The following is a 27,609-nucleotide window of genomic DNA, read 5'->3' as shown; positions in this document are numbered from 1 at the left end:
TTCCTAGATCAAAAGGATTTAAATATGTCTCCTTTGAAAATAAAGGACTAAAGCTTCATTACAATACAAATGCATTTTTATATGAAAATAAAGTTTCCCTTATAGAAATCCAATCTCATGCTCAAGAGGCTTACTTATTTCTCTGCAACTCAAAGTTTGCTTTCAAGAGCTGGGTGGATGCCAAGTTACTAACCTAAATAGATGAGAAATTAATGTAAGGGTTTCACATATTGCTTGGAAAAAACAGCATTTTTCTCTAAACCTCTTCCAGTACTTCAACTTTGAATCTGAAATCCAATGATATCAGTCTATTCCAGAATCAAAGAGTTTTTCCTTAAGTTCTTAAAAATATTATGAGGCATTCCACTCTTTTAAGCCTGCCTTGCAGAACAACAAGTAAGATCAACAGGAGGCATTTTACAGCTTTCCTGTTGTCTTCTACAAAAACTGGGGAAGGGTGGAGGCTGGAGGGCTTGAACATGAGTTGTTTCTCCGGATGATGAGGAGGGTAAGAAAAGTGAGGGATGAGGAAGAAGTGAAGGAATGGAGAGATGAAGCTATTTGGGAAGAAAAGAAGAAAAATTGGGAGAAAAAGAGAAGCAGATGAAAGAAGGGAAGAAATAAAAGAATACTCAACTAACAACAGCACGATATTTTTAGATAGCACTCTTCGTGTATTTTGAATATCACTGTCCACAGACATGGTATACTGAAAACAATAAACTGTAGTGTAGCTCATAACATTTAGTTTACTAACATTTAATTCAATACTTTACTATATGCCAAGGGCTTATGCTAACTGCTTAAGTTAAAGGGTACAAATCTCTGGGTGTCATAGTTTCACCCAGGATAACACTGAAACAATCTGTAGTAAACTATTTTTGACGGACATCACTCCTCCATAAAACTATTTCAGCAGATTATCCTCCAGAATGACTTCAGAGGAAAGCTGACTCGTAATTACTGATTTGTAGCATGGAATTAATCGCATCAAATAAAGTATGTACAAGCTGTCCCTGAATTTACAGCTGAGAGAACATAGCAGCCCAGAAAGCCAGGGCCTAAAGAGATTCCTGCATAAAAAATTACCAAGTTTTGAAGGGCTCCATGCTATTGTTGTGACAGGTAGAGACAGGGTTCCTGTTATTAAAGTGGCCAAAGATAATGCTCTAGAGTATGCTTTGAGACCTGTTTTCTTATCTACTTTTGCCCTTGCAACAGACCAAGGGAGCAAACTTGGACTTCCAAAAAATAAGAGTATCATCTGTTACCATAACACCTACCAGGTGGTACAATTCAATCATTTACCTTTGGTGGTGAGTTTCATAGCCAGCAACAATACCAATACAGGACTCATTGTCAGCCTAGAAAGGGAACTTGCTCTGTTATTTGAAGAACTGAGACAAACTGTGGGAGTTTCTTAATCTGGCAGTGATTTTGAAGTATACCGTTTTTCATTACAACGGACACAATATCAATCTGGCAATCTTTAGACCACAAGAATACTTGTAATCATGTACTCAAGAAAGGGTCCCTTTTCCCAAATGACACAAAAGAGTCTGTAGATATAATTTATGGACAGACTGTTATCTTTTCTTGTGTAGGGTCTTTTCTTTTCTTTCTAAGTCTTTATTCAAATTCCAGTTAACATACAGTGTAGTATTAGTTTCAGATGTACAATATAGTGATTCAACTTCCCTATACCTTTTTTTTAAATAATTTTTTTTATTATATTATGTTAGTCACCATTCAGTACATTATATCCCTGGTTTTTGATGTAAAGTTCCATGATTCATTAGTTGCGTATAACACCCAGTGCATTTAGTGAGATCTAGGGATACCACAGAAATGGTTCAGTACATCATAGCTCCCATGGGAATTAGTCCAGTCACAAATATACGTGAGATTCTGTTCAGTGGGTCAGAATCAAAATGGTACTTTGATCCACTTGAGCCATTAAGTACACCCTATTATGTGATATGCCCAGGACTGCAAAATGAAGAAGACCGTTTTTATTGTGAATAACAATGAGGACTTTATTTCTTTGCATTGAGTGTGAGGAAGATAAAATGGCTTAGTGAAAGTAACAAAATCAGTACAATCACTGACTTTTCTATGTATATATTATTTCGCAATATAAATGAATATTACTAATTGAATTGATTCTTCTCAGAGGGTGCTGCTCTTTAATGAAAATGAAAATGATAGCTAATGTCTTTTTTCACTGCTCTGCCTTCTATAACCAATCAATATTTTAATGTTTCTGTGTTCTTTTTTTTTTTTTTTTTTATGTTAGTCACCATAGAGTACATCATTAGCCTTTGATGTAGTGTGCCATGATTCACTGTTTGGTATAACATCAAGTGCTCCATGCAATACATGCCCTCCTTAATACCCTTCACTGGGCTAGCCCATTTCCCCACTCCCCTCCCCTCTAAAACCCTCAGTTTGTTTCCCGGAGTCCATAGTCTCTCATGGTTCGTCCCCCGCTCTGTTATCCCCCCCTTCATTTTTCCCTTCCTTCTCCTAATGATCTCCCTGCTATTCCTTATGTTCCACAAATAAGTGAAACCATATGATAATTTCTTTCTCTGCTTGACTTATTTCACTTAGAATAATCTCCTCCAGTTCCATCCATGTGGATGCAAATGTTGTGTAATCATCCTTTCTGATGGCTGAGTAATATTCCATTGTATCTATGGACCACATCTTCTTTATCCATTCATCTGTTGAAGGGCATCTCAGCTCCTTCCACAGTTTGGCTATTGTGGACATTGCTGCTATGAACACTAGGGTGCATATGGCCCTTCTTTTTACTACACCTATATCTTTGGGGTAAATACCTAGTAGTGCAATTGCTGGGTCATAGGGTAGCTCTATTTTTAACTTTTTGAGGAACCTCCACACTGTTTTCCAAAGTGGCTGTACCAACTTGCATTTTCACCAATGTTTGTGTGTTCTTTTTAAAATTTAGAAGTGATTCATTATTGAATTCTGTTTCCAATATTGGTATGTCTGTAAACACAGTAGTACAGTCATTTTTTCCCATACATGAGTATAAATAAATTGTATTTTTTAAAGTATAGTTTGAGCAGTAAAAATAAGTAAATTAACTAAAATAATGTACAGATATTACTGAAACACTATTCAAAAACGAAAGCACCATATAAGAACTAGTTCACTTTTTAAAATGAGTGTGTTTAGTACAGATTCATGAAACTCAGAGAGACAGAATACAATGAAGAGTTGGGCTCCCTTGACGTTATTTATCTGTGCTTCCCTGGTGCCTGAACTAATGCAGAGTGCACAAGTAGGTGCTGAAAAAGTGCTTTAAAAAGATAAATTTCACGACACATCTCCAAAGGCGAGAGAAACAAAAGATAAAATGAACTTGTGGGACTTCATCAAGATAAGAAGCTTCTGCACGGCCAAGTTAACAGTCAAAAAAACTAAGAGGCAGCCCATGGAATGGGAGAAGATATTTGCGAATGATGCTATAGATAAAGGACTGGTATCCAAGATCTACAACTACTTCTCAAACTCAATACACAAGAAACAAATAAACAAATCTTAAAATGGGCAGAAGATATGAACAGACACTTTTCTTTTTTTTTTTAAAGATTTTATTTATTTATTTGACAGAGATAGAGACAGCCAGCGAGAGAGGGAACACAAGCGGGGGGAGTGGGAGAGGAAGAAGCAGACTCCTAGCGGAGGAGCCTGATGTGGGGCTCGATCCCACAACGCCAGGATCACACCCTGAGCTGAAGGCAGACGCTTGACCGCTGTGCCACCCAGGCGCCCCGAACAGACACTTTTCTAATGAAGACGTACTAATGGCTAACAGACACATGAAAAAATGTTCAACATCATTAGCCATCAGGGAAATTCAAATCAAAACCACACTAAGATACCACCTTAAGCCAGTTAGAACAGCAAAAATTGACAAGGCAAGAAACAACAAATGTTGGAGAGGATGTGGAGAAAGGGGATCCCTCTTACATTGTTGGTGGGAATGCAAATTGGTACAGCCACTCTGGAAAACAGTGTGGAGGTCCCTTAAAAAGTTAAAAATTGAGCTACCCTATGATCCAGCCATTGCACTACTGGGCATTTACCCCAAAGATACAGACGTAGTGAAGAGAAGGGCCTTATGCACCCCAATGTTCATAGCAGCATTGTCCACAATAGCTAAATCATGGAAGGAGCTGAGATGCCCTTCAACAGACGAATGGATTAAGAAGATGTGGTCCATATATACAATGGAATATTACTCAGCCCTCAAAAAGAACGATTTCTCAACATTTGTTGCAACATGGACGGCACTGGAGGCAATAATGCTAAGTGAAATAAGTCAAGAAGAGAAAGACAATTATCATATGGTTTCACTCATTTATGGAACATAAGAAGTAGGAAGATCGGAGATAGAGGAGGAGTTAAGATGGCGGAGGAGTAGGGGACCCCTTTTTCAGCCGGTCCCCTGAGTCGAGCTGAATAGGTACCAGACCAGCCTAAATAACCACGGAATCAGCCTGAGACGCAGGATGATGCATCTGGATCTCTACAAATGAACATCTCCAGCGCTGAGTATTGAGGTACCAAGAGGGGAGCTGTAAACCGTGCACGGATATCGGAAGATAAACGGAAGGGGGAGGGAGCCGCCGTGTTTGGGCGCCGGGAAGCGGCAGCCACCTGCACGGGGGAGCGGGAAGACACACAGAGGGTACCCGCGAGAGAGCAGACTGAGACCGGTGAGCCATGAACGCGCGCGCCACCAGGCATCTCCCGGAACACCGGAATCCCGGTGTGCTCACGGGATCCAGACTGAGACCGGGAACTCCCGGAGCGCGCGCGGGGCGGCTGGCGGCTGGCGGGCCACCTGCACGGGGGAGCGGGCGGACTCGCGGTCGGCACCCGCGAAACAGCAGACTGAGACCCTGAACCGGGTGCGCGCGCCACCAGGCTTCTCACGAAACTCCGGTGTGCTCACCGGGCATAGACTGAGACCGGGAGACCCGGGAGCGCGCGGGGCGGCCGGTGGCTGGCGGCATTAGAAACACAAAGGACAGAGACGGGGCGGCCGGTGGCTGGCGGCATTAGAAACACAAAGGACAGAGACGCGCCGGCCCTGGAAGTGAGGGCAGGGTCGCCGAGTTGGTGCGCACATCCCGGGACGCCGCAGGGTTGAGCAGCACCAACAGTAACAGAGTTAAAGTGGCCAGAACATCAGTGGAGAACGGGCCGCAATCCCTCTGTTCTGCGACAATGCAGCCTCTGCTGCTCTGACCCTCAGAAGAGGCATAGCCGGCCGCCAGGGAAAGCCGCCAGAGAACAAAAGCCTGGAAATACCGGCTCAGAGAGTGCCCATCCCCATCCTCCCTCGCAGGGGCACGGAGACTCTACCCAAACAGGGTTGCCTGAGTATCGGCGCGGCAGGCCCCTCCCCCAGAACACAGAAGGCAGGCTGAAAAATCAAGAAGCCCACAACCCAGGCGCCTGGGTGGCGCAGTCATTGAGCGCCTGCCTTCAGCTTAGGGCGTGATCCCAGCGTTCCGGAAAGGAGTCCCTCATCGGGCTCCTCCGCTGGGAGCCTGCTTCTTCCTCTCTCACTCCCCTGCTTCTGTTTCGTTCTTGCTGTCTGTCTCCCTCTCTCAGATAAGTAAATAAATAAAATCTTTAAAGAAGAAGCCCACATCTCTAAGATCCCTATAAAACAAGGGGCACGGCCTGGGACCCAGTCAATAATTTTGGGCTCTGGAAACCCCGCAACCTCTCTTCATCAGAATGACAAGAAGGAGAAGCCCCCCCCAGCAAAGAAAGGACAGTGAGTCAGGGGCCTCTGCCACAGAAGTAACGGATATGGATGTAACCAAATTATCAGAAATGGAATTCAGAGTAACAATGGTCAAGATAATGAGTAGACTTGAAAAAAGTATTCAGGAAAATATTACTGAGAATATACAATCCCTAAGGGAGGAAATGAGAGCGAATTTGACAGAAATTAAAAATTCTATGAGCCAAATGCAGGCAAAACTAGAGGCTCTGACGGCCAGGGTCACGGAAGCGGAGGAAAGGGTTAGCGAATTGGAGGATGGGTTAATAGAGGAAAAATTAAAAATAGAAGATGGTCTTAAAAAAATCCACGCCCACGAATGTTGGCTACGGGAGATTACTGACTCAACGAAACGATCCAATGTTAGAATCATCGGCATCCCCGAGGGGGTGGAGAAAAACAGAGGTCTAGAAGAGATATTTGAACAAATTGTAGCTGAAAACTTCCCTAATCTAGCAAGGGAAACAAAAATTCGTGTCCAAGAGGCAGAGAGGACCCCTCCCAAGCTCAACCATGACAGACCTACACCACGTCACGTCATAGTGCAACTCGCAAATATGAGATCCAAGGATACAGTATTGAAAGCGGCCAGGGCAAAGAAATTTCTCACGTACCAAGGCAAAGGCATCAGAATTACATCAGACCTGTCTACACAGACCTGGAATGAGAGAAAGGGTTGGGGGAGCATTTTTAAAGCTCTTTCAGAGAAAAACATGCAGCCAAGGATCCTTTATCCAGCAAGGCTGTCATTCAGAATTGATGGAGAAATAAAGACATTTCAGAATCGACAGTCACTAGCCAATTTCGTAACCACGAAACCAGCCCTACAGGAGGTATTACGGGGGGTTCTATAAAAGTAAAAAGGCCCCAAGAGTGATACAAAACAGAAAGTCACAGCCAATACAAACAAAGACTTTACTGACAACATGGCAGAATTAAAAGCATATCTCTCAGTACTCAGCCTGAACATTAATGGTTTAAATTCTGGTTTCAAACGCCACAGGGTTGCAGATTGGATACAAAGAAATGACCCATCCATTTGCTGTCTACAAGAGACTCATTTCGAACCCAAAGATGCATTCAGACTGAGAGTAAGGGGATGGAGTACCATCTTTCACGCAAATGGACCTCAAAAGAAAGCTGGGGTAGCAATTCTCATATCAGATAAATTGGATTTTAAACTACAGACTATAGTTAGAGATGCAGAAGGGCACTATATTATTCTTAAAGGAAGTATTCAACAAGTGGATATGACAATTATAAATATATATGCCCCCAACAGGGGAGCAGCAAGATACACAAGGCAACTCTTAACCAGAATAAAGAGACATATAGATAAAAATACATTAATAGTAGGGGACCTCAACACTCCACTCTCAGAAATAGACAGAACACCCTGGCAAAAACTAAGCAAAGAATCAAAGGCTTTGAATGCCATACTCGACGAGTTGGACCTCTTAGATATATATAGAACACTACACCCCAGAACCAAAGAATACTCATTCTATTCTAATGCCCATGGAACATTTTCAAGAATAGACCATGTCCTGGGACACAAAACAGGTCTCAGCCGATACCAAAAGATTGAAATTATCCCCTGCATATTCTCAGACCACAACGCTCTGAAATTGGAACTCAACCACAAGGAAAAATTTGGAAGAAACTCAAACACTTGGAGACTAAGAACCATCCTGCTCAGGAATGACTCGATAAACCAGGAAATCAAAAATCAAATTAAACAATTTATGGAGACCAATGAGAATGAAAATACAACAGTCCAAAACCTATGGGATACTGCAAAGGCAGTCCTAAGGGGGAAATACATAGCCATCCAAGCCTCACTCAAAAGAATAGAAAAATCTAAAATGCAGTTTTTATATACTCACCTCAAGAAGCTGGAACAGCAACAGAGGGACAGGCCTAATCCACGCACAAGGAAGCAGTTGACCAAAATTAAAGCTGAAATCAATCAAGCAGAAACCAGAAGTACAGTAGAGCAGATCAACAGGACTAGAAGCTGGTTCTTGGAGAGAATCAATAAAATTGACAGACCACTGGCAAGACTTATCCAAAAGAAAAGAGAAAGGACCCAGATTATTAAAATTATGAATGAAAAAGGAGAGGTCACGACGAACACCATTGAAATTGGAAGGATTATTAGAAATTTTTATCAACAGCTATATGCCAATAAACTAAGCAATCTGGAAGAGATGGAATCCTTCCTGGAAACCTATAAACTACCAAGATTGAAACCGGAAGAAATTGATTTCTTAAACAGGCCAATTAATTATGAAGAAATTGAGTCAGTGATAAACAACCTTCCAAATAACAAAACTCCAGGCCCGGACGGTTTTCCTGGGGAATTCTACCAAACATTCAAAGAAGAAATAATACCTATTCTCCTAAAGCTTTTTCAAAAAATAGAAACAGAAGGAAAGCTACCAAACTCATTCTATGAGGCCAATATTACATTGATCCCCAAACCAGGCAAAGACCCCCTCAAAAAGGAGAATTACAGACCGATTTCCCTAATGAATATGGACGCCAAAATCCTCAACAAGATACTTGCTAATAGAATCCAACAGTTCATTAAAAGGATTATCCACCACGATCAAGTGGGATTCATACCTGGGATGCAAGCGTGGTTCAATATTCGCAAATCAATCAGCGTGATACATCATATCAACAAGAAAAGACTCAAGAACCATATGATCCTCTCAATCGATGCCGAAAAAGCATTTGACAAAATACAGCATCCTTTCCTGATTAAAACCCTTCAGAGTGTAGGAATAGAAGGTACATTTCTCAATCTCATAAAAGCCATCTATGAAAAGCCTACTGCAAATATTATTCTCAATGGGGAAAAGCTGGAAGCCTTTCCCTTAAGATCAGGAACACGACAAGGATGCCCACTCTCGCCACTATTATTCAACATAGTACTAGAAGTCCTTGCAACAGCAATCAGACAACAAAAAGGGATCAAAGGTATTCAAATCGGCAAAGAAGAAGTCAAAATGTCTCTTTTCGCAGACGACATGATACTCTATATGGAAAACCCAAAAGAAGCCACTCCCAAACTATTAGAAGTTATAGAGCAATTCAGTAACGTGGCGGGATACAAAATCAATGCTCAGAAATCAGTTGCATTTCTGTACACGAATAACGAGAACGAAGAAAGAGAAATCAGGGAATCCATCCCATTTACAATAGCACCAAAAACCATACGTTACCTTGGAATTAACTTAACCAGAGATGTAAAGGACCTTTATTCTAGAAACTATAAATCACTCTTAAAAGACATTGAGGAAGACATAAAAAGATGGAAAGATATTCCATGCTCATGGATCGGAAGAATTAACATAGTTAAAATGTCCATGCTACCCAGAGCAATCTACACTTTCAATGCTATCCCGATCAAAATACCGAGAACGTTTTTCAAAGAACTGGAACAAATAGTCCTTAAATTTGTATGGAACCAGAAAAGACCCCGAATCTCCAAGGAACTGTTGAAAAGGAAAAACAAAGCTGGGGGCATCACAATGCCGGATTTCGAGCTGTACTACAAAGCTGTGATCACAAAGACAGCATGGTACTGGCACAAAAACAGACACATAGACCAATGGAACAGAATAGAGAGCCCAGAAATGGACCCTCAGCTCTTTGGGCAACTAATATTTGATAAAGCAGGAAAAAACATCCGGTGGGAAAAAGACAGTCTCTTCAATAAATGGTGCTGGGAAAATTGGACAGCTACGTGCAAAAGAATGAAACTTGACCACTATCTCACACCATACACAAAAATAAACTCCAAATGGATGAAAGACCTCGATGTGAGACAGGAATCCATCAAAATTCTAGAGGAGAACATAGGCAGCAACCTCTACGACATCAGCCTAAGCAACCTTTTTCATGACACATCCCCAAAGGCAAAAGAAACAAAAGATAAAATGAATTTATGGGACTTCATCAAGATTAAAAGTTTCTGCACATCCAAGGAAACAGTCAGAAAAACTAAGAGGCAGCCCACGGAATGGGAGAATATATTTGCAAATGACACTACAGATAAAGGACTGGTATCCAAGATCTACAAAGAACTTCTCAAACTCAATACACGAGAAACAAATAAACAAATCAAAAAATGGGCAGAAGATATGAACAGACACTTTTCCAATGAAGACATACAAATGGCTAACAGACACATGAAAAAATGTTCAAAATCATTAGCCATCAAGGAAATTCAAATCAAAACCACACTGAGATACCACCTTACGCCAGTTAGAATGGCAAAAATAGACAAGGCAAGAAACAACAATTGTTGGAGAGGATGTGGAGAAAGGGGATCCCTCCTACATTGTTGGTGGGAATGCAAGTTGGTACAGCCACTCTGGAAAACCGTGTGGAGGTCCCTTAAAAAGTTAAAAATTGAGCTACCCTATGATCCAGCCATTGCACTACTGGGTGTTTACCCCAAAGATACAGACGTAGTGAAGAGAAGGGCCATATGCACCCCAATGTTCATAGCAGCAATGTCCACAATAGCTAAATCGTGGAAGGAGCCGAGATGCCCTTCAACAGATGACTGGATTAAGAAGTTGTGGTCCATATATACAATGGAATATTACTCAGCAATCAGAAAGAATGAGTTCTCAACATTTGCTACAACATGGACGGCACTGGAGGAGATAATGCTTAGTGAAATAAGTCAAGCAGAGAAAGACAACTATCATATGATTTCTCTCATCTATGGAACATAAGAACTAGAATGATCAGTAGGGGAAGAAAGGGATAAAGAAAGGGGGGGTAATCAGAAGGGGGAATGAAACATGAGAGACTATGGACTATGAGAAACAAACTGAGGGCTACAGAGGGGAGGGGGGTGGGGGAATGGGATAGACCGGTGATGGGTAGTAAGGAGGGCACATATTGCATGGTGCACTGGGTGTTATACACAACTAATGAATCATCGAGCCTTACATCGAAAACCGGGGATGTACTGTATGGTGACTAACATAATATAATAAAAAATCATTATTAATAAAAAAAAAAAAAAAAAAAGAAGTAGGAAGATCGGTAGGAAAAGAAAGGGATAAAGAAAGGGGGGCAAGCAGAAGGGGGAATGAACCATGAGAGACTACGGACTCTGGGAAACAAACTGAGGGCTTCAGAGGGGAGGAGGGTGGGTGAATAGGATAGGCTGGTGATGGGTATTAAGGAGCGTACATATTGCATGGTGCACTGGGTGTTATATGCAAGTAATGAATCATGGAACTTTACATCAAAAACTAGGGATGTACTGCACGGTGACCAACATAATAAAAAAAAGATAAAAAGTTTGAGAATTCCATTATATATATATTTTTTAAGATTTCATTTATTTATTTATTTGAAAAAGAGCAACCATTAGCGGGGGGGGCAGTGAGGGGGGAGAGGGGCAGAGGGAAAGGGATAAACAGACTCCCCGCCTAGCAGGAAGCACACATGGGGCTCGATCCCAGAACGCCAGGATCATGACCTGAGCCAAAGGCAGATACTTAACTGACTGAGCCACCCAGACACCCCCAGAATTCCATTATATTTAAATAAAATTTTGTCAAACAGTAAATTTAAGAAAATCTGAAATGTAATGTCTTTTATGACAGCATTCATTTTGAAAAATTAAACATAAGACAATGACAACTTTTAAAACCTGATAGATTATTTTAATTATACAAAAGATTCAACTCTGCTAAGGTCCCTTTCTACAGGTAGGATACATTTCTATTTTTATCTCCTACAGTCTATGTATTATCTTGTTTAAAGTGACAGATGAGAAAAATAAAGCTAATGAAATACTGTGAAACAGACACCATGCCAAAGAGAAAAGGTCATCTTCTGATAGGATGATAGCCGACCATCTGTCCCCCTGCCACTCAGTGACAATTATAAATACTCTATCAGTTTTCTGGTAGGTGGAGATGATACATGAGGTAAAGACTTCTTTTGCAGATTCTGATGTTTCTTTCTGATCTGATCCAAGATGATTCAAAGAAAAGTGCAGAGTTCAATAAACTTATTAATTTATCATGCTGTGAAGATGGAGAAAGGCCTGAGCTCAACAGTGCAACAGGGAATTGTTCAGTTCTATTGAACCAAGCCTTGTAATGAAAGCTATTTTCTGAGAATTCTCAGATTTCAAATACAGCATGTTAGACTGCAATTAGGCTCCATCCTCAGAAATCATTTCAATAATATCCCAGTAACAATATTACACAAATAACATCACCCTTTCAAAAAAAAAGATCAAAGTAAAAAGAATGCTCAGAGACAGAGCCGGAACTCCTCAGCTGTGAGTGGCTTTCACAGCCCTAGGTGACAAGAGCTTGAGAGAGACAGCAGCTTCATATCAAACTCAACAGCAGCAGAACAAAGATTCTCCATAAGCCTACTTAACTTTACGTGTTTAAGAAAAGGACACACGCAAAAATATAAATATGCTAAAAGTAAAATAAAAGAAAAAGATATACTACTCTAATGCTAGACAAAAGAAAGCTGGAATGGCTAATTAATATTTAGACAAGGTATCAAAAATATTACTAGGAATAAAGAAGGTAATTTCATAATAAAGGGATCAATTAATCAAGGGGACATAACAACCATTAGCATTTATGCCCCTAATAATACAACTTGAAACTACATAAGGCAAAAACTGATTGAACTGCCAAGAGAAATAGAAAAATTCACAATTAAAAGATTTCAATATCCCTTTCTCAAAAATTGGTAGAACAAAAGTAGGCAAAAAATCAGTAGGGATATAGTAGATGAGGAAACTTTCTGATGTGGCAGATACGCTCACTGTCTTGATCATGGTTATAGTTTCATGGGTATGAATATACCAAAAGTTATTATATGTAAACTTAAAAATAAGTGTAGTTTAATGTACGACAGGCCTCAAAAATTTCCAGTCCGTATGAATCTAGGCACTATAATATTCAGTAGAAAAGAGTTAAGTCCAAAAGATTACATATAGCATGGTATTTTTTAACAGAGCAGGAAACAGCTAAAATAAAATTATACTTTTTAGGAAGACACCTAGGTGCAAAAATAAAACTATCATGGGGACAAGAACAAAAGGGAGAAGGGAGAGGAAGGATAATAAAGGGACATACCAGGCAGGACTATGCAAAACTAGGTTTGCCAAATTAATAACATACAAAAATAATATTCAAGGGAAAGGCATGAAATAGGAAAGAGACATTTCATTTTTTTTAAAGATTTTATTTATTTATTTGACAGAGAGAGAGACAGCCAGCGAGAGAGGGAACACAAGCAGGGGGAGTGGGAGAAGAGGAAGCAGCTCCCAGCGGAGGAGCCCGATGCGGGGCTCAATCCCAGGAGCCTGGGATTACGCCCTGAGCCGAAGGCAGACGCCCAACGACTGAGCCACCCAGGAGCCCCAAGAGACATTTCATATTCTTAAAGGTAAAATTCATCAGATAAAAATTATGTAATAGTTATAATCATGATGATAAAACATTGTGATAAAGATTTTTAAAACACAAGGAGACATACATAAATAATAATAATAATAGCATATTGACAGTCTTTCCATTTTTGAGAAAAGGACAAAAAAACAGGTTAAAGAAAGTGAGAATATTTGCATAACAACAAGGAAATCTAATATACACACCCAAAGAGAGAGAAAACCTATTTTTAAAATTTTACAATGTATTTAGCTATAAAGAAAATCAATAAACTCTCCAAAGTAGAACCTAGATAAACCATAATCTCTGATCATAATGCAATAAAAGTTGAAACTGCAAACACAGGATAGCACTCATTTTAGCATCACATATTTTAAAACTGAAGCAATGCCCAGAGACTAACCTGGTCTCTATATACGATAGCAGTCAAATCCATGAATCTCTTCATACTTCTAAACACAAACATACACTCATGAAGAAAATGGATGCTTAACTAAAGAACACATAAATAAATGCAAGACATAAGTAGACAAACACGTTGCTGGATGAAAAGAAAACATATTTAAAATAGGTCTACTCTTGCCAATTTAATCTTGCCATAATTGCACTGCAATCTTTCAAAATCAAAAAAGAATTTTCTTAGTTTAACAAGTTAATTGCAAAGGTTATGTACAAAGTGAAAAGCAGAGGAACAGCCAAGGTAATTGTGAAAAATAGAATACATCTACCCTATGAGGAATAGAAGAAGACAGCAAATAATATCTACTCAATTTTTAGAGAAAATAATTATTAAGCTACAAATTTATACCCAGTGAAAATATCTTTCACAAACAAACGTACTATGAACAAACAAAAACATAATTTCCTACCAGGAGATTCTCAATAACCTGAGTGGAGGGTACACAGATAGTTGTTCTATCATTATTCTATAAATAACAGCAAAAAAAGGGAAAATCCAGTATTTGGGATTAAAAAAAAATTTTTTTTAGGTTTTATTTATCTATCTGAGAGAGAGAGAGAGAGAGAGAATAAGCGGTGGACAGGGAGAAGCAGGCTGCCCATGGAGTGGGGAGCCTGATGCAGGGCTCGATCCCAGGACCCTGGGATCATGACCTGAGCTCAAGGCAGCCACTTAACTGACTGAGCCTTCCAGTCACAGTAGAAAATCCAGTATTTGGATTAATGGCATCAAAGGATACTGTAATAAATTTAAAAGAATAAAGAATTAACAATGTAACTGGCCAAAATATCCAAGTTCCCTATGATGGCCTTCTATGGTTGCAGATGTGTTATCGACTTAAACCATGAACAAAAAACTGGACAGAACACAGAAGATTCCTGAGAAACATGGGCGTGTACATAATTACCACTGTTGTATTTATTTTTAAAAAATGTTTTTGTCTCTCCATCAATTCTGAATGGCTAACAGACACATGAAAAAATGTTCAACATCATTAGCCATCAGGGAAATTCAAATCAAAACCACATTGAGATACCACCTTATGCCAGTTAGAACAGCAAAAATTGACAAGGCAAGAAACAACAAATGTTGGAGGGGATGTGGAGAAAGGGGATCCCTCTTACACTGTTGGTGGGAATGCCAGTTGGTACAGCCACTCTGGAAAACAGTGTGGAGGTCCCTTAAAAAGCTAAAAATTGAGGTACCCTATGACCCAGCAATTGCACTACTGGGTATTTACCCCAAAGATATAGACGTAGTGAAGAGAAGGGCCATATGCACCCCAATGTTCATAGCAGCTTTGTCTACAATAGCTAAATTGTGGAAGGAGCTGAGATGCTCTTCAACAGACGAATGGATTAAGAAGATGTGGTCCATATATACAATGGAATATTACTCAGCCATCAGAAAGAATGATTACCCAACATTTGCATCCACATGGATGGAACTGGAGGAGATTATGCCAAGTGAAATAAGTCAAGCAGAGAAAGACAATTACCATATGGTTTCACTCATTTATGGAACATAAGAAATAGCAGGGAAATTGGTAGGAGAAGGAAGGGAAGAATGAAGAGGGGGTGAACAGAAGGGGGAAATGAACCATGAAAGACTATGGACTCTGGGAAACAAACTGAGGGCTTCAGAGGGGAGGGGGGTGGGGGACTGGGATAGGCCAGTGATGGGTATTGAGGAGGGTACATATTGCGTGGAGCACTGGGTGTTATACGCAAATAATGAATCATGGAACACTACATCAAAAACTAAGGATGTACTGTATGGTGACTAATATAACATAATAAAAAATTATTTAAAAAATAAAATAAAATAAATGTTTTTGCTTTTGTCAAAGTTAACGGCAAACATATTTTACATAATCAGTGGTTCAAAGAAAGTAGTTTCCCACTACTCTCCCACTCTTTTCCCAAATCTAGGTGCAATGGTTTTAGGGGATTGTTTTATCTTTCTTCTCTTCTCTATATTCCTGAATATATATTGTATTGCTACTTCTTCATTTTTCAGTTTTAAGATTATCTATTGACTTCTCACCATGGAACATACAGATTTAGCTCTATTCCCTGAACTTGGCCCCACCACCCACACTTTATGAACTTTGTATCCCTTCCATCTTTCCAAGTATGGAAGGACCAGAAAAGAAGTGTTATCAATTAACTACTAGGTAGCAGGAATGTGGTGTTTACTATACTCCTTTCTAATGCTGAAATACTTTGTAATCTAAAAAAAAATTTTGAGAGAGGACCAAATTTTGGGATTCTGAAAATTTTGTTTTACAACTTTGTGATTTTCCTGATACAACAGATGTGCCTACTCTAACGACTGCAAGAAAAGTCAAACTGACAAAATAATTATTACTAAAACTCAATTAACTCTATCAAAGATCTGATCTTCTATAAATATTTACTTTGGAACTAATATACTGGCCATTGAATTTCAGATAAAGAACCTAATAAGGTCTGAATTAAAATAAAAGCATTTATAATCAATTATTTAGTAAGGAAAATGAGAGTTATATAAATTAGGCAGGTAAAATGCTAAACTTGTCAACTATCTTTGTCAGAACAAGAGTGTTCCTCCTTACAAACTCCTGTTTTTCTTAAAGATTATTTACATATTTATTTATTTATTTGAGAGAGAGAGCATGAGCAGCTAGTGGGAGGAGGGCAGAGTGGGAAGGAGAGGGACAAGGAGACTCCACGCTGAACACAAAGCCCTACATGAGGCTCGATCTCACAACCCTGAGATCACGACCTGAGCCAAAATGAAAAGTCAGACGCTCAAACAACCAAGCCACCCAGGTGCCCTTGTTCCTGCTTATAAACTTCTATTAATAAATCCTTCATTCCCTTTATTCTTCCAACATGAAACTGTCATATTATGGATTTCAAGATCAGGTAGGCATAAAATTTCCATACAAAGAAGTACATATCACAAAACTGTGAGAGAATATTCAAGTAGAAGCAGCTTGAGCTGTACAAATTTGCCTCACTGCAACCCTTTCTGATGCTCTATCATCCAACTGAAAGAGAGCAGCTGCAAAAGTCATCACAACTGCTCTGGTCTTTTAATGTTGCCCATGGCCACAATTCTGCAACTCCTCACAAATACACACAAGAGCCAGATGAGAACGCACTGGTCTGTAATCTGTAGATGTATAAAAGCAGTCACTATTGTAGTCATTCCTAGCTACCATGATCTTGAATAAGAGTTTAAGGATTTTAAGAGCTTATGTCTTTTAAAAAGCAACAGTGTTTAGATATTTAATTAACTGTGTAAAGGCAATGGGTATCAGCTACAAAAAAAAAAAAAAAAAAACAGCCAAAACATGTTATAACTTTAACACTTAAATTATCAGCTTGGGACTCTCCATTCTAATTCCCAAATAAAGAGATGCAAAGAGGAAAAAATAGTCTTAATTATTGCAAGCAAACTGTAAAATTAGATAACCACCATAATGCAAGCAGCATGTATTACAGTAATATAGTCCAAGGACTTATGCAGAGAAATATGGTTGAAATGGCTTTTCACATCTGTATAGTTTAATTGTATTATGAGAGCTATTTAGGAGTCACAAAATAGTTTTAGCAAACACTAAAGAGCTTAAGTTTCTAAACTGCAGATATTTGTTACCTATTTGAGATTTCACTTTTAAGTAAAGCAACTGTTTGAAAGAAAAGATCCATGGAAGAGAACATATGTAGCTGTAATTTACCAAACCAATGACACAGAATCTGAAAAAACTAAGAAAGCTACAGTTCTTTAGCCTTCTTGTTCTGAATCACTGATTAACGATCAGTATCTCCAAAACTGAATGTTTATTAAAAGAAAACCAAAACAGAAAAGAGACTGTGATTATTAGCAGTAAAAGTTTAATGGTTATATTACATCAGAAAAAGTATGAAAAACAGGTATCAATGGAGTAACAGTTCAAAATTATAAGTGTAATTATCCATTTTTACCTTTCTTAGCATATGGCATTTGTCTAATAAAACTCAGCTAGAGAGGTGGTTAGATTTTATTCTAAAATAAATACAAGAAAAATACACTCTACAATAATCAATTTTAGATATGTAAAACAGATATATGCAGTGAGACGATAGGTTTATAAACCAAGCTAAGAGCCTGAGATTAAATAAATTTATCTATCTTGTCCTTTAGCATGTCAATAAGGAAGCCTGGAGTATTCAAACTATAGTATTTACTCCACAGTATGTAGAACTCCTTTTTCCAACCTAAAGGCTTAGTTGCTTGGTTGGAATTAAAGGAGGAATGATTAAAGTAAAATTTATTTCTTGCCAGCCAAAAAAAATTGGAGATAAAAGGTGAAATAATTTTTTAAAATGTGTATCCTAAGGGAGATAAGTGATAGTAATAGCTAAGTGAGAGTACTGCCAAAAGTGTAATTTTGATTCTCAAAAGAAATGATCTCTCCGCCTGTCCCTGCCACCAAAGAGGTCCAGTAATATGGCCGTGCTATGCAATCAGGAAGAGACCTTGTGTTTTAGCTTTCCCAAAATGTTCTTAATTCTTATGTGGTGTGAACCCTGTGGTAGAAGCCAGTAGGCCTGCCAGCACCAGAATGAAGGTTACAGCAAAGACTCAAAGATAGGCAGGGAAAGAGGACTGAGGGGTGACCTGGTCAGGAAGAGGTAAATAAATGTCTGATGCTCCCCCGGAACACTAAGTGGAAAGAACAGCTCAAGAGTTCACCAGCCACTCATCAGGACTGGAAACCCAGAGGAGACTAAGTGAACAGGTAGAGAAAGGCCTCACACTGCAAACTGAAAAAGAAGACATTGTGTAGAAAGATCTCAACTTTTCCTTGTAATATGGGGTCCTGTAAGCCACATTCTTCCTTTAATACACATAGGTGCTACCTCAAGTAGATAAGCAAATGGATGAGAACTGAGGATTGTTATTCAAAACAGGCTAGGTACAAACCACAGAAACTGTTTAAATTATTGGGTCAAACTAAGGTTTAAAATAGGAACCATGAGAGACTATAGACTCTGGGAAACAAACTGAGAGTTTCTGGGGGGGGGGGGGGGGATGGGATATGCTGGTGATGGGTATTAAGGAGGGCAAGTAGTGCATGGTGCACTGGGTGTTATACGCAAGTAATAAATCATGGAACTTTAAAAAAATAAATTAATTAATTTAAAAAAATAAATAAAACAAATTGGTTACTTAGTTAAAAATCTTTCCTTAATTCAATGAAGAGGACTTACTCAGCTATGGATAAATAGCCAAATATTCTCTGCATGTCCCTAGTTACAATGTGAGTGAATTTACCACCATTAGAATTCCAAAAGTTAGAAGAAGTATATAAGTTAACAATCAACTATATATGTGTGTGTTATACACTGAATACCACATGCTCTCTCTCACACAATTCTCTTTCACACGTGCTTGCATTCTCTCTTCCTTTCTCACACACACACACCCCATAAAATTTTCCCACCCTATTAAAGAGAAATTTAGGCAATGGAAGCTATATGCTATATGAAAGGGTAAGACGTTTTTAGATAATTTCCCAGTCTAACTTAAAGTGTACCCAACTGAGGTACAGGGGAGAAAAAAAAAACAAAGATTTATTCTAAATGAGTTCTAGTTCATTCATTTGACTTGATTTTCTGTTGAAAAGTAGATAAAATGTTTTCCTAACACGATTATAAGAAGAGAACAAATACTTTTGTTTCTACAAACAAAGGTAAGCAAGGTAAGGAAATGAATTAATTAGGAATTATCTATTATTTCCTGGACAACGCTCAATTCTGAGAGACATCTAGGAGACTTCTTTTCACCCCAACACCAGCACCCTCTGGCGAAAGAAATCAGCTTACATTTCATTAAATACAGTAATGTCTTTATGTTTTTGCTAATTTAAAATATCATTTTTTCTGCCACCTAATGTGCATAATCTTTCCACGTTGAAATACTAATTTGGGATTTATAAAATCACATTTGGTTGTAAACATCCAATAAATCACAGTTAACATACTTCATGAAAGTCCTTTTTATACATCCATGCATCAAATGAAAATAAACTTTGGAAATACAGAGGTTAACAAACAGAGCTTGTATACTTTGTATGCTTTAAAAGCCAAGGAGTCTTACAAAGAGAAATACATGGATTAAAAAAAAAAAACAACTTTTTAACTTCGTTCTCTATACATGATTGAATGTACTTCATTCAATGTCCACAAAAATCACTATTAGGTTCTTTAGATATTAGTGTGAAAACAGGATGACACAGAAATCAGTTTTAGTTAAAACTTATACTTGATTATTTCTTTAGCAATGTATAAAAATTAAATTTTGGAATGCATTTAAACTAGCACCCATTGGTTGCGATCTTCAAAAATTAGCTACTTTTATCATTTGGATTCTAAGATGAAGAAAGAGAAAAAAAAATAAAACATAAAACAGCTCTTTTTGTAAAGTCTCAAAAAACAAAAATTTCCTGGTAAAATGACAATAAAAACACAAAACAATATACCTTTCTTGTTGGGCAGCTACCTATTATGTTTAACAGGCTTAAAACAAAACATGTCAAAGATCAAGAGTAAGTTATCCGATATGTCAAGTGCATAAGGTCAAAGGTACAATTTTATTAGGTCAGAGGTGGTATAAATAAAATCTTACATGTCAAAGAAGAAGGGTCACAGACAAGGTGTATATAACATAAAGACATCACAGATGACAAGTAATAACTTTAAGTAGAACAAGTATGTTTACTATAGATACCTCCACTGATTAAAAATGAAACTTCCATGAGTAAATATAAAATTGCTTTACTATATCACATAACTCATATGCTACATTGCATGCTAGTTTTCAGGAAGAAAGGGCTATAACCAAGAAGAACGACATGAATTAAGTGAGAACTTAAAGAAAATTTAATTCCTTTGAGCTGAAACAGTACACAAACTGAACACATCAACTAAATCTCAAATCACAACAGCTAAACATCAGGCTGTACTATAACAGCTACAAAAGTTGAATAATACTGCACATTTTTCTTCCAAATTGCATGAACTAAATATTCTTTCCTTCTCAACTTTTCTCATTGAAAACACATAAAATTTAGATTTCAATTTACATAACAGCAATACTCCAGAAAATTTTTAAACAATTTGTTATAAATTAAATAATGTAGCTTTTTAATTAAGAGAACTCAATTACAAATAATTTTTATAAATGGAAGAATTTCATTTGTAATGGAATAATTAAATTCTAACTAATGAAAACAAATTAAGATTTTTTCAAAGTGGCATACACATAAGTGGCATACACACTAGTGGCATGACTCTAGTTCTAAACAGCAAACTTAAAATAGTAAATGGAGATAATTATATGAATGATGCAAGTAAAAAAAAATCCTTAGTATTCACTCTAAAAATACCCATACAATTTGAGTAAAGGACAAAAATTTATTTGAGGTAAACTAAATAGATAATTAATTAAATGTTTTATTAATGATATCTAAAGCCATTCTGTATAACCTTTCAGTTCAACTCAGCTCAATGAGCTTTTATTAAATACCTTACTATGTGTCAAGTGTTATGCCGAACAATGGATATAGAGCAATTAAACGTTAGGAGACTTCCAATTCCAGCCACGGTGAACTGGCTTATACTGGGCCATTTTCCAACTCAAAATCTGGCACAAAATATATATAAAACATCAATTTGAAGGCATTAAAGAACAGCCAACAGAGCCAGGACTTGAGAGACCATGATCCCTAACAGAAAGGAAGCACATCAGATGAGCTCCACTTTCACTGTGGATTTTTCCTTAATGGCTTGTGCCTATTTGTGGCATGGGAGAACAGTGCAAGCTGAAAGTAGCAGCCTTACTGAGCTGAAAAGACAGAACTTGGTTTTGAGCTGCTGAAGCGATTGGAACTTGAGGGGGAAAATCCTCAAAAGGAGAAAATCATAGAGAAGTAAGCCCGAATAACTGTGTGCAATTTTCCTTTAAGCATTGGTCAGGTCCAGAAACTCAGGAAAAAACAGTGGCTTCGAGATCCCAGCTAAGATTTACTGATTTATTAAAGAAGCAACCTTGATCCCCAAACCAGGCAAACACCCCATCAAAAAGGAGAATTACAGACGGATTTCCCTAATGAATATGGACGCCAAAATTCTCAACAAGATCGTTGCTAATTGAATCCAACAGAACATTAAAAGGATTATCCATCATGACCAAGTGGGATTCATCCCTGGGATGCAAGGGTGGTTCAACATTCGCAAATCTATCAGTGTGATAGACTTTATCAACAAGAAAAAAGCCAAAAATCATATGATCCTCTCAATAGATGCAGAAAAAGCACTTGACAAAATACAGCATCCTTTCCTGAGTAAAACCCTTCATAGTGTAGGGATAGAGGGTACACTCCTCAATTTCATAAAAACCATCTATGAAAAGCCTACAGCAAATATCATTCTGAATGAGGAAAAGCTGAAAGCCTTTCCCTTAAGATCAGGAACATGACAAGGATGCCCACTCTCGCCACTATTATTCAACATAGTACTAGAGGTCCTCGCAACAGCAATCAGAAAACAAAAAGGGATAAAAGGTATCCATATTGGCAAAGAAGAAGTCAAACTGTCTCTCTTCGCAGATGACATAATACTCTATATGGAAAACCCAAAAGAATCCACTCCCAAACTATTAGAATTCATAGAGCAATTCAGTAATGTGGTGGGATACAAAATCAATGCTCAGAAATCAGTTGCATTTCTATACACGAACAATGAAACTGAAGAAAGAGAAATTAGGGAATCCATCCCATTTACAATAGCACCAAAAATCATACGTTACCTTGGAATTAACCAGAGACGTAAAGGACCTATATTCTAGAAACTACAAATCACTCTTTAAAGACATTGAGGAAGACACAAAAAGATGGAAAAATATTCCATGCTCATGGATCGGAAGAATTAACATAGTTAAAATGTCCATGCTACCCAGAGCATTCTACACTTTCAAGCTATCCCGATCAAAATACCGAGGACATTTTTCAAGGAACTGGAACAAACAGCCCTTATATTTGTATGGAACCAGAAAAGGCCCCGAATTGCCAAGGAATTGTTGAAAAGGAAAAACAAAGCTCAAGCTGTACTACAAAGCTGTGATCAGAAAGACAGCATGGTACTGGCACAAAAACAGACACATAGACCAATGGAACAGAAGAGACAACCCAGAAATGGACCCTTGGCTCTTTGGGCAACTAATCTTTGAAAAAGCAGGAAAAAACATCCAGTGGAAAAAAGACAGTCTCTTCAATAAATGGTGCTGGGAAAATTGGTCAGCTACATGCAAAAGAATGAAACTTGACCACTCTCTCACACCATACACAAAGATAAACTCTAAATGGACGAAAGACCTCGATGTGAGACGGGAATCCATCAAAATCCTAGAGAAGAACATAGGCAGCAACCTCTACGACATCGGCCACAGCAAACTTTTTCATGACACATCTCCAAAGGCAAGAGAAACAAACGATAAAATGAACTTGTGGGACCTCATCAAAATAAAAAGCTTCTGCACAGCCATGGAAACAGTCAAAAAAACTAAGAGGCAGCCCACGGAATGGGAGAATATATTTGCAAATGATGCTACAGATAAAAGACTGGTATCCAAGATCTACAAAAAACTTCTCAAACTCAATACACGAGAAACAAATAAACAAATCACAAAATGGGCAGAAGATATGAACAGACACTTTTCCAATGAAGACATACAAATGGCTAACAGACACATGAAAAAATGTTCAAAATCATAAGCCATCAGGGAAATTCAAATCAAAACCACACTAAGATACCACCTTACGCCAGTTAGAATGGCAAAAATTGACAAGGCAAGAAACAACAATTGCTGGAGAGGATGTGGAGAAAGGGGATCCCTCCTACATTGTTGGTGGGAATGCAAGTTGGTACAGCCACTCTGGAAAACAGTGTGGAGGTCCCTTAAAAAGTTAAAAATTGAGCTACCCTATGATCCAGCCATTGCACTACTGGGCATTTACCCCAAAGATACAGACGTAGTGAAGAGAAGGGCCATATGCACCCTAATGTTCATAGCAGCTCTGTCCACAATAGCTAAATCATGGAAGTAGCCGAGATGCCCTTCAACAGATGACTGGATTAAGAGGCTGTGGTCCGTATATACAATGGAATATTACTCAGCTAAAAAAAGAATGATTTCTCAACATTTGCTGCAACATGGACGGCACTGGAGGAGATAATGCTAAGTGAAATAAGTCAAGCAGAGAAAGACAATTATCATATGGTTTCACTCATTTTTGGAACATAAGAACTAGGAAGATCGGTAGGAGAAGAAAGGGATAAAGAAGGGGTAATCAGAAGGGGGAATGAAGCATGAGAGACTATGGACTCTGAGAAAAGAACTGAGGGCTTCGGAGGGTAGAGGGGTGGGGGAATGGGATAGGCTGGTGATGGGTAGTAAGGAGGGCACGTATTGCATGGTACACTGGGTGTTATATGCAACTAATGAATCATCGAACTTTACATCAAAAACCAGGTATGTACTGTATGGTGACTAACATAATATAATAAAAAAATATAAAAATAAATAAAAAAAGAAGTTGTGGTCCATATATACAATGGAATATTATTCAGCCATCAGAAAGAACGATTTCTCAACATTTGCTGCAACATGGACGGCACTGGAGGAGATAATGCTAAGTGAAATAAGTCAAGCAGAGAAAGACAATTATCATATGGTTTCTCTCATCTATGGAACATAAGAACTAGGAAGATCGGTAGGAGAAGAAACGGATAAAGAAAGGAGGCGTAATCAGAAGGGGGAATGAAGCATGAGAGAGTATGGACTCTGAGAAAAGAACTGAGGGCTTCGGAGGGTAGAGGGGTTAGGGAATGGGATAGGCTGGTGATGGGTAGTCAGGAGGGCACGTATTGCATGGTGAACTGGGTGTTATACGCAACTCTTGAATCATCGAACTTTACATCAAAAAAAAAATCGTATTTGCCTCTAAAAAAAAAATCACTAATAAAGTGAAGTAGATATAAATCTAAAAAAAAAAAAAAAAGAAAAAAACAACCACAAAATTACCCATGCTTCCAGACAGCATTCAATCCAGACCAAAGCCCCAAGTCCTTGAACTCTCCCCTCCCCAACCAAATCACCTAGCAAAAACCCAAATACTATAATAAGTTCTTTTTAACACCTTATTGAGAAGCTCCATAACTCCCCAAAGCATACATTTTCCATTCTTTTCGTAAGTTAATAAAACCCAATTTTATTCAACTACAGATGTGTTTGATGGTCTTTGCCTAGAAAGCACTGACAAAACGCTAAGAAAAAGAATGAACTATAGCTTCATATAAACATTAAACATCAACCTCACAGAGTTAGGGATGGGTGAAAGAAACCAGATACGAAAAGTTCATCCTAACTGATACCATTTATAAAGTTCCAGAACAGAAAAAGCGAAGATGGTACTAGAGTCAGAAACAAGTAACCTTCTGGGGACATGTCTGGGGACACAACTATATGCAAGTTGACAGCCTTCCGGGGTACAAGAAATAATCTATAACTTCACGTGAGTGAAACATATGTAAAAATTAATCAAGCTGTATACTTGAGATTTGTGTACTCTTAATATGTCACACTGGGGAAAAAAAGGAGTTAAACACACACATGCATGTACACACAGGTAGTGCCCTCATAGAGCCACAAGAACCTTTCCTGGGCATCTTACGAGATGCTCAACAAATATGAATTCTCATCTTTGGGTAGCTTTAGCAATTTGCTATTACAAATAGAACCAACAAATTCATAGATTAGCAATGTCATCATCCATGTCTAGATAACACTTGAATGTAAATCTTTATAAAAATACTCATACAAATCTAAATTCCATTATAAAGAATTATAGGTAGATAAATAATGCATTTCTGAAAACTTCTAAATACTGTACTCATACAAAAATATCAATTTATATGATATTTATATTGTTAACTATTTTATATGAAATGTAGAGCATCACTAAACAATTCTTTCCTTTACTATTTTTTTAATTTAAATTCAATTAGCCAAAACATAGTTACTTTCAGATGCAGTGTTCAACAATTCATCAGTCGCGTGTAACACCCAGTGCTCCTCATATCATGTGCCCTCTTAACGCGTCTCACCCAAGGTACCCCGTCCCCCCACCCACCTTCTCTTAAACAACCCTCAGTTTGTTTCCCATAGTTAAGAGTTTCTCATGATTTGTCTCCCTCTTTGACTTCTTCCCATCCAGTTTTCCCTCCCTTCCTTTATGATCCTCTGCTCTGTTTTTTATATTCCACATTTCAGTGAAACTGTATGATAATTGTCTTTCTCACATCGGCTTATTTCATTTAGCATAATACCCTCCAGTTCTTTGACATTAAAATATCAAAATACGATTAACATTTTTTGCACTAAAATTATATAAATAACAGTATCACATTATTATTCCTATGTTTGTTAAAATGTACACTTAATTGGCACATTTATATACCATATTTTAGTAGTTATTAAATGTTATAGTTTCAAATAATCACATATGAACATGCAATTCTTTATAATAAAAGACAGCACACTAGATATTCAATAAATATGCAATGAATAAAAGTAAAGCTTACCACTTCTTCATCTGAAAGTTCACGCCCTTGGATGCTGCTGTTCTCTCTCACAGCTTGCTGGTGTTTTTTTCCTTTAATGTGGCTAAAAAGATACACCTCTGAAGAGATCTAAAAGCATAAAATCAAAGCAACTGTAATCAACATAAAATTATATCTAATTATAAATATTATATATTCAAGCCAGTATACTATATGCAAGTTGAGATCACTCTAGCCTTTACATAGTAGGCTTAAAAATATTTTCTTTAAAACACAATTCTGAGAATCCTCTAAAAGATACATGGTCAAAAAACCCATGCCTTCGTAGACAATCTTAACAGGATAGCATTTCTTCTAAGTATCAAGGTTCAAGTTTCAGCACTAAAAATGCTCTTTTATTTTTTGGTCCAAGTACCCAAAAATATCGCTTGGGCTAATAATTAGGCAGGTATATAGCCATTTCAGCAGCAACTGCCTACATCAGCACTTTGCACTGCTACTCCTAAATGCCAACACTATTTTTCCAGTACTTCCTTTGTATAAAAATCATGACAGAAATCCATGGTACTCATTATATGCCTTAGTACGAATTTTAAAAGACTGGGAGAATATATTTCCATAGTTTAATAAACTTTAGTAATAAATTATATCATCACAATATTAATAACAACCTACCAGGACATTACAGAGGGAACATTGCTTCTTTCTCTCATAAGGGGTCAGTTTGGGGGCATAATCAGTATTTGCATGCCTCCCACTACTTAACTCAGCAGCTTTTTCTTTTCTTTGTTCAATCTGTTCCATGTGCCTTCGAATGCTTTCATCATGCTGTGAATGAAGTCAAAGTGTGAGAATATAAAAAATTATTCAAATTATACTGAGAACTTAAAAAAACAGTATTTCCAATAAATTTTCTAAAATAAAAGAATAATGTCTTAATTCAGTGTTAACTTGAACAATAAGAACAAGAATCTACATAAAGCCCTTTAATATCTCCCGCATGGAGTAATGTCTCCTAAAGTGTGCTTCATAGAACTACACCATGGGATATTATTGTTTTGTGGAAAAGGTCTATCATCAAATAAATTTGAAATCAAATAAAGCTAAACAGGTTTTTAACATAGAACTATTCTGTGCTCTATGACTCAACTAAACCTCGCTTATGCTAAGCAACACATTACACACTTATTTGACTACAACACA

The 27,609-nt window shown here is 37.8% G+C and overlaps 2 protein-coding genes across 15 annotated transcripts in view; one reads left to right on the top strand and one right to left on the bottom strand.

The window, feature by feature from the left end:
- The window catches only part of SCAPER (S-phase cyclin A associated protein in the ER), a 522,862-nt gene that overhangs the window by 304,757 nt on the left and 190,496 nt on the right, over positions 1-27,609 (bottom strand). For all 14 annotated transcript variants that reach the window (XM_057303865.1, XM_048221477.2, XM_048221494.2 and 11 more), the window contains 2 exons: positions 27,082-27,234; positions 26,428-26,535 (listed from right to left, as the gene is read on the bottom strand). In XM_057303865.1, coding sequence (XP_057159848.1) covers positions 26,428-26,535; positions 27,082-27,234 — 261 coding nt within the window. The remainder of the gene's footprint in view (positions 1-26,427; positions 26,536-27,081; positions 27,235-27,609) is intronic.
- Positions 1,002-1,424, top strand: LOC113248079 (ragulator complex protein LAMTOR3-like). Its single transcript, XM_044380438.2, has one exon. It carries the CDS (start codon positions 1,002-1,004, stop codon positions 1,422-1,424), a length of 423 nt encoding a protein of 140 aa, XP_044236373.2.

This window comes from Ursus arctos, unplaced genomic scaffold (genome assembly GCF_023065955.2).
Source record: "Ursus arctos isolate Adak ecotype North America unplaced genomic scaffold, UrsArc2.0 scaffold_28, whole genome shotgun sequence".
Classification (NCBI taxonomy): Eukaryota; Metazoa; Chordata; class Mammalia; order Carnivora; family Ursidae; genus Ursus; species Ursus arctos.
The sequence above is the reverse complement of the archived record's forward strand: the minus strand, read 5'-3'. Positions and strand labels throughout refer to the sequence as shown.